We start from the raw sequence: 10136 nt of genomic DNA on the forward strand, positions 1-10136 counted from the left end.
CCTTGTTGGTATTCCTCAATCAATTCATTATAAAGAATATAACAAGAAAAAAATCATAAAATTATAAAAGAATGCCTATTTTTGTATTCATTTTTTGTAAAAATTGTATAGGGTCGCTAACGACCCGAGGTGTGTATCAGTGTACGTGTATTTTTTCTACACAACAACAATTGAATCTTAGATGATGGAATAAGTGCAATTCACCTTTATTCCACAAGGTGGCAATGTCTGATACACAATGCTGAAGTGACGACTCCTTCAGACAGAAAACGAAATAATAAGAGAAACATGAAATGGCTCAGCGATTTACTGCAGAACAAGTACTGAACGCAATCAAATATGACTGTAACTGTTACTGGATGGATCTGGTGAAGCTGTTAGCGATCAAAATATTGATTTTGAAGATGTTGAAAATTATATAGTTTTGAGAATACGTTTGAGATCGTGAATGGGCTCATCTCCGTGACCTCAAACATAAAACTAGCCCATTATTTGCTGAATTTCCTGGGAAATGAGCTCTGACGAGGACAGTGATGATGGCATAAAACATCTGCTCAAACTGAGTCCTTTCAAGCTCCAAAAGGTATCAAAATATGATTTATTTTATTCTTCTGTAATTGTTACTCTAATATCAGAGGAGTTTTATATTATCGCGACAGGTAGAGATCCTTCCGTGTTAGATAGAGATCCGGGTCGATAAAGACCCGAATATGTAAGAATGATTGGCGAAACAGTCATGCATTTAAGGGTTAACCTGCTGGAAACCATCAATTAGCCACCAGTTCACCAAAATGTAAAATAGTTACAAATTAGCATGAGATTGAGTTGGACAGTCTGTCCATTTGTGATTATTGGGGCAGACTCGTCCCTGTTTGCCTTATTCTGTGTCCGTCTCACATGGGCTGCTGTCATTCAGTTGAGTGTGTTTGTGAGTCTGCAGCGGCAGGAGGTCGAGTTTGTTTGTTTCTTCCTCGGGGAAAAACAGCAAAGGTCACTTATATATCAGCTCAGTATCAGCAGTCACTGGAAATAAAGATCAGTTTCCTGTGTGCCTGTGCTTTATCATCTGAACTTCAGCTTTCACACACAGATATTGAGGTGTCTATTCATAGTGCTGCTGAGGACAAATGACGCTCTATACCCTCACGTCACGATTCGATACTGAACTCACAATGCGATATTATTGCGATACTTCAAGACATATGGTAACATTTTAAACTGTTGATTAAAGTGCTAAATTCGGTATTACACTGGGGGTGACATTCAACCATGAAAGCCTATTTTAGTAAAGGCCAAAAGACTTTATAGTTCACTTTAAATGTCTGATGTGTGTCCTGTGTGCAGGTGGAGAGGATCATCTGTTCGCTGAGGCCGGCGATGCGTCTGCGCCTGCGCTTCATCACTCACATCAGTAAGATGGAGCCGGCGGCGGCCGTCTCCACAGCGAACCCCGTCCCCCAGACCCCCAGCGTCTCGTCCCCCGCGGCCCAGAGCGGAGCCGGACCCTCGAGTATCCCTCTGTCTGTGTCGCAGTGAGCGCATTCAGACGCACCGCTGCTGATCTCAGGACTGTGTAAACAGCCGAAGGTGTGCGGCTGCCTTCTGCTCACACCGTATGACTGAAGATCATGTGACATCAGACGCTAAACAAGGCTTTCAACTTCCATCACCTGCCTTATTTTCATCTAGGAAGAGCTGACATTTTCCTTCAGCCTGAACTTTGATTGAGCAGCATCTGTTTTTTTGTTTTGTTTTTTCCTTTGAGTCGTATTTCTTTTTTTTTTATATATGTAATAAAGACAAATCATGTGTTAAATGAACCTGATTTTGTGCTTTTTGTGTGTATATTAGTCATATTCCCAGACATTAGTATCTGAAACTACAGCACTAATCATAAATAATAACACATGTATACATTTTTAATACTTTTATTCATCGAGGATGCATTCAATTGATCAAAAGTGACATTTATAATGTTACAAAATATTCTATTTCAAATAAATGCTGTTCTGTTGAACTTTCCATTCATCAAAGAATGCTGAAAAATCACGGTTTCCATAAAAATATGACTGTTTCCTCCAATAATAATGATCATAAATGTTTCTTGGGCATCAAATCATCATATCAGAATGATTTCTGAAGGATCATGTGACACTGAAGACTGGAGTAATGATGCTGAAAATTCAGGAATAAATTACACTGTACTATATATTCACAGCTGATTTAAAGATATAGTTCACCCAAAAATGAAAATTTGATGTTTATCTGCTTACCCCCAGGGCATCCAAGATGTAGAGGACTTTTTTTCTTCAGTCGAACGCAAATTATGATTTTTTAACTGCAACCGCTGCCGTCTGTCAGTCAAATAATAGCAGTAGATGGGAACTTCAACTATAACAGTAAATAAAACTTGCTTAGACAAATCCAAATTAAACCCTGCAGCTCGTGACGACACATTGATGTCCTAAAGGCCGGAACACACCAAGCCGACGGTCGGCCGTCGGGCAGTTTTTCTTCGTCGGCCGACTAAGTTTCCTCGGTGTGTTCTGCACCGTCGGCTGAAGTTGGTCCTCGTCGGCTTTGTTTCGGCCGATTCGAAATGTTGAATCGGCGTTGGACCTCGTCGGGCCGTCGGGCCATATGATCATTCTGATTGGCTGTTCAGCTAGCGAACCAGTGCATGAGAAAAGAAAAACGGAAGTGACGAAGCAAGTAAACGACGAAGTCAAGAGGGAACACACATTGTTTACCTTAGGTACGTGAAAGACATGGCTATCTGGAACGAGGCAAGTGAAGACGAATTGATCAACATGATCCAGGAAAGGCCGGGTTTGTATGACATTACGGAAAAATGTTATGTCAACCGTGTGCTGAAAGCTGAACTGTGGCGTGAGATCGAAAATAAACTCGTCATATCAGGTAAGATTTCCTTTTTGGCAATTGAGAAAGCTTGTTTGTAATTGTTCAATAGTCCATAGTAAAACTAATATAACCATTTTAGTGTTTTGTGTGTACCAAACTAAGTTTGTTTATGGAAACAGACAGTAATTAATATGTGCTGTGCTAGCATCTCATATTTCATAATAATATTAAAGTTAATCAAATTGTTAATAATATAATTAACAATACAGCAAAAAGTAACATTTGTTGGCATAACAAATACTCATTAAAGTGACAAAATAAGCAGCCATAACACTTAATGCTTACAAAATTTTACTTTGTCCCTCAGAAAAAGAGCTCAAGAAGCGGTGGGATTCATTGCGAACCCAATACATGCGTTATAAGAAACAAGGACCCTCAGGAAGTTCTGGAGCTCAGAAGACTGGCAGGCAGCAATGGATCCTGAACCGCCTGCAGTTTCTAGAGCCTCACACAAAAAGGAAGGAGAGCACTTCAAATCTAATGATCATGGTAAATAAACAAATATATTTATATTTATTTATTTATTTATTGTTTAATTTCAGAATAAAATAAACATTTTGCTTTTTGTAAGATGGCAAGTGCTTCTTTAAAAGAGTCTATTCACAAGTAACTCCGCATATTAAGTCAAGCCATTACATTAACTTGTCACATTTGTATCTTATGTTTTTTAAGGAACCTGCGGCTGATAGTGATTCCTGTTCACCCTCAGATGGTACCAACAGTGACACCTGGACTGGCACCCATGAAGACCCCAGCTTCAGTGATGCTGACCTACGGTCAAGTACACCCTTGGCTGAATCCACCATCTGTGGAACTGAGTCCACAGCCATGAGAAAGGACCATTTGCAAAGCTCCAACATAAAACCAAAGCCTCCAGGGAAGCGCAGGAAGATGCAAGACGAATCCTCCAGCGAGGAATCCACAAACTTGATGCGCACCATCGGCAAAACTCTGGAAAAGTTGGCATCACAGGAAAACACCAATGATGCCATCTCAGCTTACTGCAAAAATCTTGAACACAGAATGCGGAATTTGCCACCACATCTACTGCCACATTTCCAGCATGAGGTTGATAATTGCATTTTCAAATATTCAGTGGGCCACAACCATGCACTGGATGCATCTTCCAATCAGTATACACACTTGTAATTTTTTATGTAGCAAAATTGTAAACAGATATTGTAGCATTTAGTAAATATGTCACGCTTGGTTGTACGTTATATTAGAGTACTTATGCAAAGTTTATATTTCTGTACATTTTATTTATTTTAAATACCAACTGTTGATATTTTTCTGTAAATTACCTTAATGCTATTTTTGCACATTTGAAAATAAAACACTGACTTTGTGTAAAAGGTACTTCACTGTTCTTTATGTAAAAAAAAAAAATCACAAAACACAATGATGTAAAAATATAAACTTTATTTTGCAAATTCACACCATTGTTATAAAACATAAACCAAGGTCAAGGGGGAAAGAAACAAGTTTGCTACATGCTTATATTTTGCCCCACTGAAAGGGCACTGCACCGGTGTCCGAATTAAAGTACTGGCACAGTTTATCCCTGAGCTGTTTGGCGTGTGTTGTACTGTTGGTTGTGCGTGGCAGAGAGGCCTGCTGTAGGCCAGGGTCTTCTCTCCATCTTCCAGGGACAGTGTCATGATCTTGTTCTTCCTGGTCGATTCCTGCCATGTACACTTCACAGCACTCTTTGCGCAGAAAGTTGTGCAGAGCACAGCAAGACAAAACAATGTCCTCCACTTTGGCAGTGCTTTGAATATTAATGGTGGTTAGTAGGACGCGAAAACGATTTGCCAGGATGCCAAATGCATTTTCAACCACCCTTCGAGCTCGCGAAAGTCTGTAATTGAATATGCGTTGCTCTACAGACAGCTTGCGGTTCGGGTATGGCTTCATGAGGTATTCCTTTAAGGGGAATGCCTCATCAGCCACAATGCAGTAAGGGGCCAGCTGGTCTGATTCAGGAAGTGGTGCAGGTGCAGGAATGTTGGATGTTCTTTTCTCCAAGGCATCCTGCAATGAGCATCCCCCAAACACTCCACCATCTGAAATGCGCCCGTTGCAGCCCACATCAACATACAGAAATCTGTAGTTGCTGTCTACCAGTGCCATAAGCACTATTGAGAATGTATGCTTGTAGTTGAAGAATTTAGATCCAGATCCTGGAGGGGGACGAATGTTAATGTGCTTTCCATCCAGAGCACCCAGGCAATTTGGGAAATGCCACTGATTCTGGAATCCAACGGCTACTTGCTGCCACTCTTCCACTGTGTCTGGGCACTAAAAAACAATATAATTAAAAGAAATTAGTTTAACTCGTCAGACCATTAATAACTCAGTGATTTTGACATTCTTGAATTAACCCTGCAAAGCCCACTTCTGCAGAATTACAACATCACTTTCAAAAATTTAAAAAAATGCCTGCAAATGTTTTTTTCTCTCAAGATCACATTTACATAGTTAATGGGTTCTATTGTTCGTCCTCACAATGCTATTGGGTTGAAGAAGTGTTTATAGGTCAGCATTAGGCTCTTTATGTTTTGGATTTTGGGGGAGATGCCTGTTGCATTGTTCAGGGACAGGTATGAATGGTCTTGAATATGAACCTGTAAGTGCTCTGGGGGGATGAATGTGTTCTTTTAGTATGATAAGTAGAGAGCATAATAGGCCAGCCAGACTGTATTGTTTGAATGTAGTAGTGGAATTTTATTTGCATTGAAATTATAATTTGATGGATAATACTTAGATCTCTGCCCTCGACACATGGTCTACCATCCTGTCTATTCTTTCAGTTTATCTACTACAATATAAGACCCTAAAATTACCCTAATTAAAATGTAAAAAAACTGAAAAATCTTTAATTTCTACATCAGAGGCCTCCTAAAACAATATCTGAGAGATCAAAAAAATTGCTCATTTTTGGGCTAAAACAAAAAACATTAAACAGATACATGTATACCTTTAGGTATTTCTCTTTTAAGACTTGGTAGATTGCTGCACAGGTTTCAGGAACAAATTGCTGAATTGTGGACATTCCCACCCGGAATTGGTAAGAAAGGCTCTTGAAGCTTTCTCCTGCAAAGAATTACAAACACATAACTCCACTATTAATTTTCCACACCTTTTACAGAGTCAAATCTAACACTTTTAATGCATTTGTACTACACTACATTAAAGCAAATATTTTTTTTATCAGTTATTAAAGACATTGTGCTACAAACAACCATAATAATGTTTTATACATTGTGTCTTTTTAAAGTAGGCTACAACTGGATACAAAATAATAAAATTCTTTTCACTTTTATAATGCTTCATAATACACCAAAATAAACACAACTGAAAAGGTGTTTTAATGAAATGTTCAAACAACGAATAACCTTACCTGTTGCCAAGAACCGTAGTGTAATCATCAGACGTTCCCCCACGGAGATACAATCCCGGTAGTTCGTGTTTGTTCTCTGTATGATTGGACTAATAAGTTCTTTTAACATGTGAAATTGAGTGGGAAAAAGCCGAGCGAAATTTTTAAAACCACAAGTTTCCTGTAACTCGAGCTCTCGACACAGGTTCGGGAAAGCACCTTGGGCCTGTCTCTGGAGTATCCATGGTTTCACCCATTTAGTGCGCTTTCTCCGTATTTTTCTCATCCGCTTCTTCTTTTCCTCTTCCACAAGCAAAAGACCAAGGGCTGACAAAGCCAGTGCCATTTGCAACGTGTCGGACATTTTTGAAATAACACGAATCCGTATGTGATGAGCGAGAACTGGTTTTTCATGCACCTTTGTTTATGTTTTGTATCCCTGTAGCTCTTCCGGTCTCCCTAGCAACGAACCATAGCAACGAACACAAACTACTGCCACCTGCTGGCATGGAAAGGCATTTCATCTCACGCAGGCGCAGAACGGACGTGCTATTTGGCCGTCGGCTGTCGAACGTCGGCTTGGTGTGTCAGGGCAACTTTGGACCCAGACGCTGCCGACGCCAGCCGACGCCAGCCGACCCCGCAGTCTGCTTTCGTCGCCACTAGTTCGTCGCCGTCGGCTTGGTGTGTTCCGGCCTTAATACACCACTATGTCCAACTTTGTTCAGCTTCCTGTTAGTGAGGTCAAGAAACGCGTTCTGGTGACGGAAGTGATGTCTCGCCCATATACTTCAATGAGCGCGAGACATCACTTCCGTTGTCAGAGCGCGATCAGACCTCACTAACAGGAAGCTGAACGAAGTTGGACATAGTGGTGTATTAGAGGTAAAAAATTATATAAATAATGTTCGGTTTCTCACACAAACCGATCGTTTCGTGTCTTAGGACATCAATGTGTCGTCACGAGCTGCAGGGTTTAATTTGGATTTGTCTATGGAAGTTTTTTCGACTCTTATTGTTCAAGTTCCCAATCACTGCTATTATTTGACTGACAGACGGCAGCGGTTGCAGTTAAAAATCATACTTTGCGTTCGACTGAAGGAAAAAAAGTCCTCTACATCTTGGATGCCCTGGGGGTAAGCAGATAAACATCAAATTTTCATTTTTGGGTGAACTATCCCTTTAAATTGTAATAATATTTCACTGTTTTACTGTATTTTTGATCATATAAAAGCAGCTTTGAGGAGTAGCAGAGACTGGATATTGTTTCTGCTCTTTTAAATTCATGTTCGTGTTCACGAGACGTCTGTCAAAGCTCTTGTGCATAATCAGATGTGCAGAATCTATTATTTCTTCCAGGAAAATCAGATGCTCCTCTTGATTCAGTCTCTTCAGCTCTCTCTCTCTGGCTCAATCAGTCACTTTTAGCCTTGTTATGTCGAAAGAGGCTGTTATTATGAATCTAAGATCATTTTTAGCATTATTGTCTCTGCTTCATTTCTCAGAAGTGCATATATTTTATTTATTGAAAAATGCAGGAGCGCAGTTTGAAGGCCAGTAATGACTGTCGGTGTGTGAGAAGTGAATGTTGACGGTGGAACAATCAGAGCGTGACTGAAGTGTTGGTCTGCCTCTGTTAATGCACCTCCATCACGATTACAGCCGCGCTTACATCAGCCTTAATGGAGAGCTCAACCTTTACCTAGTCAATGAGGAGTGTTAAAAGGATCAGATGTTAAGATCACGTCTTTATAGCTTCATGTTTTATGCATTTAGTGCTGAACATGCTGGCTGATTCATTCCCTCTGGCTCTAACACCTCACAGTATCCTCAGGGATCCTCCGGAAGGATTGGGGCAGTACAGATTAAACTGCTCTGTTTGCTGTGGAGTCAAGATGAGGATGAGGCAGAAGTGCAGAATGTCACATTTTATTATAGGCTGTTTCAACTCGTACATGTTTGAGCCACTAAGACGAGCAGCACTGTTAGTGTTTCATCGCATGAATATTGGGACAATTTCAGTTTACCCTCCTATTGAACTCAGGTCCATTTTAGAGGCACATAAACATTTCTAAAAAAATTGGGTCTTTAGTACAAAATGAAAATTTAGCGATGTGATAATACTAAGTTTGTTTTTATTTTTGTAAAGAGATTTGACCATTTGAACTAAATTGTTACACCTTTTGCGTTTGGGTCTGTTTTGACCCGGAAGTGAATTTTGGCTTTTTTCCTTTCCACTTGAGGCTGTTTCGTTTATAAATTGGATTCAATACAATTCTGCAAAAATCACACTAGATGGATGTCATCTAGGGAAAAAGTTTGGTTCTGCGCACAAAAAATCTTAAACTTTTTTTGAGATATCACCCTAAAATTCGGCACAGAACTTGTTCAGTTATTTAACTTTGATTGTCTTGGTTTTAGAACTGAACATGTTTTGTAAAATATATATTTTATATAAAATGTAAAAATATATATATTTTATATTTTAAATTTTCATAAACTTTTTTAAACTTTTTTTTACGTGTACAATAATGTGAAGTGTTCCCTTTTAAAAAGATACCAAACTTAAGTTTGTGCTCTGAAGTATTCAATATTTTTAACAATTTAAGTTGTAAAAGTCATTTTCATATCATTGCTCAAAAAGTGTGACAGACAATTAACAGGTAAAACAACTTTATATTTCCACAGACTTTGAAAATAAAAAGTTAAACCAGGCAGACACTGGCACAGGACTAGAGTTGAAGAGCTCTGACATTCAACAGAAGTGTTTTGTATTTTGGTCTGTACAGTTGATTTTGAATAGCTGTCTATATGGGTCAAATTGACCCACAATCAGTACAAACGTATACAATTTCTGTATGCACATTTCACAACATGTTTTGAAGCAACTTTGCATGCATGTTCATGACCCTAAATGTAAAAAAGTTACAAAATTTCAAGAAAAACAATGTAGGTTAGATAGTATTTCAGATAGAATGAAAACATAAATGATAGCTAATTTTTAACATAATATTTAACATAATTTTATTTTATTTTTTTGCAGTGAAATAATGTAGTTTTTATCTTCATAGGGTAGTAAAAAGCTAAAATAACAAAATATAACCAAGAAATGTTATTGTTTTGGGTCTGTACAGTTGCCTTAGAGCATTAAAATATGCGGGTCAGATTGACCCACAAACACCACCAAAGGAACCAAAATTTAGTGTACATGTCAAAACACACCAGTGTGTTGAAACTTTGCATGCAGGTTCATGACCCTAAATGAGGAAAATTCACAAAATTTCAAGAAAAAAAAAAACAGGTTAACTGATGTTTCCGACAACTCAAAAATTAAAACGGGTCGAATTGACCTGCAACAGTACACGAGGATGATACTGAAGCTGTTTTGGTTTCATAAATGTAGACCGTTTTGAGCAGTCATGAGTTATGCGTTGAAGTCATTGGAGTTCATACTGGTATTTCTCATTATATGTTCTTATACATATCATATAATGATATATTTAAATGAATATTGATAAAATATATTTATAAAAATTAAAATTTTGAAAAATATTTAATTAGGAAAAAGGTTTTACAATTTTGAGCATTTACTCATTAATGAGAAGTTACTGATCAGATACAATGTGGTTTTAGTTTGAAAAATATTAAGTTATGACTCTTTTCTAAGCTTATGTTCCGAACAGACCCAGGAATGCAAACGTGTTTCCAGTTTATTATTTATCACAAGAGTTCATGTGAAATATGAAAAGTCAGTGTTTGGATGCAGTGAGACAGACATCAGCAGACTCTTTTCAATCTCATTTCTGTGACCTTTACAAACTATCAAACAATC

The 10136-nt window shown here is 38.4% G+C and overlaps 2 protein-coding genes across 3 annotated transcripts in view; both read left to right on the forward strand.

Moving 5' to 3' along the window:
• med23 (mediator complex subunit 23) overlaps positions 1 to 1819 on the forward strand; it is a 52578-nt gene extending 50759 nt beyond the window's left edge. For both annotated transcript variants that reach the window (XM_067384931.1, XM_067384932.1), the window contains one exon: positions 1345 to 1819. In XM_067384931.1, coding sequence (XP_067241032.1) covers positions 1345 to 1536 — 192 coding nt within the window. In that variant the 3' untranslated portion in view covers positions 1537 to 1819. The remainder of the gene's footprint in view (positions 1 to 1344) is intronic.
• Positions 1820 to 2768: 949 nt separating this feature from the next.
• On the forward strand, positions 2769 to 4071 carry LOC137018325 (transcription factor Adf-1-like). The gene is made up of 3 exons (XM_067382927.1): positions 2769 to 2919; positions 3230 to 3411; positions 3595 to 4071. Exons 1-3 carry the CDS (start codon positions 2769 to 2771, stop codon positions 4069 to 4071), a joined length of 810 nt encoding a protein of 269 aa, XP_067239028.1.
• Positions 4072 to 10136: the final 6065 nt, after the last annotated feature.

This window comes from Chanodichthys erythropterus, chromosome 4 (assembly GCF_024489055.1).
Source record: "Chanodichthys erythropterus isolate Z2021 chromosome 4, ASM2448905v1, whole genome shotgun sequence".
NCBI lineage: Eukaryota > Metazoa > Chordata > Actinopteri > Cypriniformes > Xenocyprididae > Chanodichthys > Chanodichthys erythropterus.

Bases quoted from the DNA above. Each gene is read 5' to 3' on its own strand.
- LOC137018325 (XM_067382927.1), top strand. From the start codon at position 2,769: ATGGCTATCTGGAACGAGGCAAGTGAAGACGAATTGATCAACATGATC. The intron at 2,920-3,229 runs GTAAGATTTCCT...TTTGTCCCTCAG, and splicing joins AAATAAACTCGTCATATCAG to AAAAAGAGCTCAAGAAGCGG. The intron at 3,412-3,594 runs GTAAATAAACAA...ATGTTTTTTAAG, and splicing joins CTTCAAATCTAATGATCATG to GAACCTGCGGCTGATAGTGA.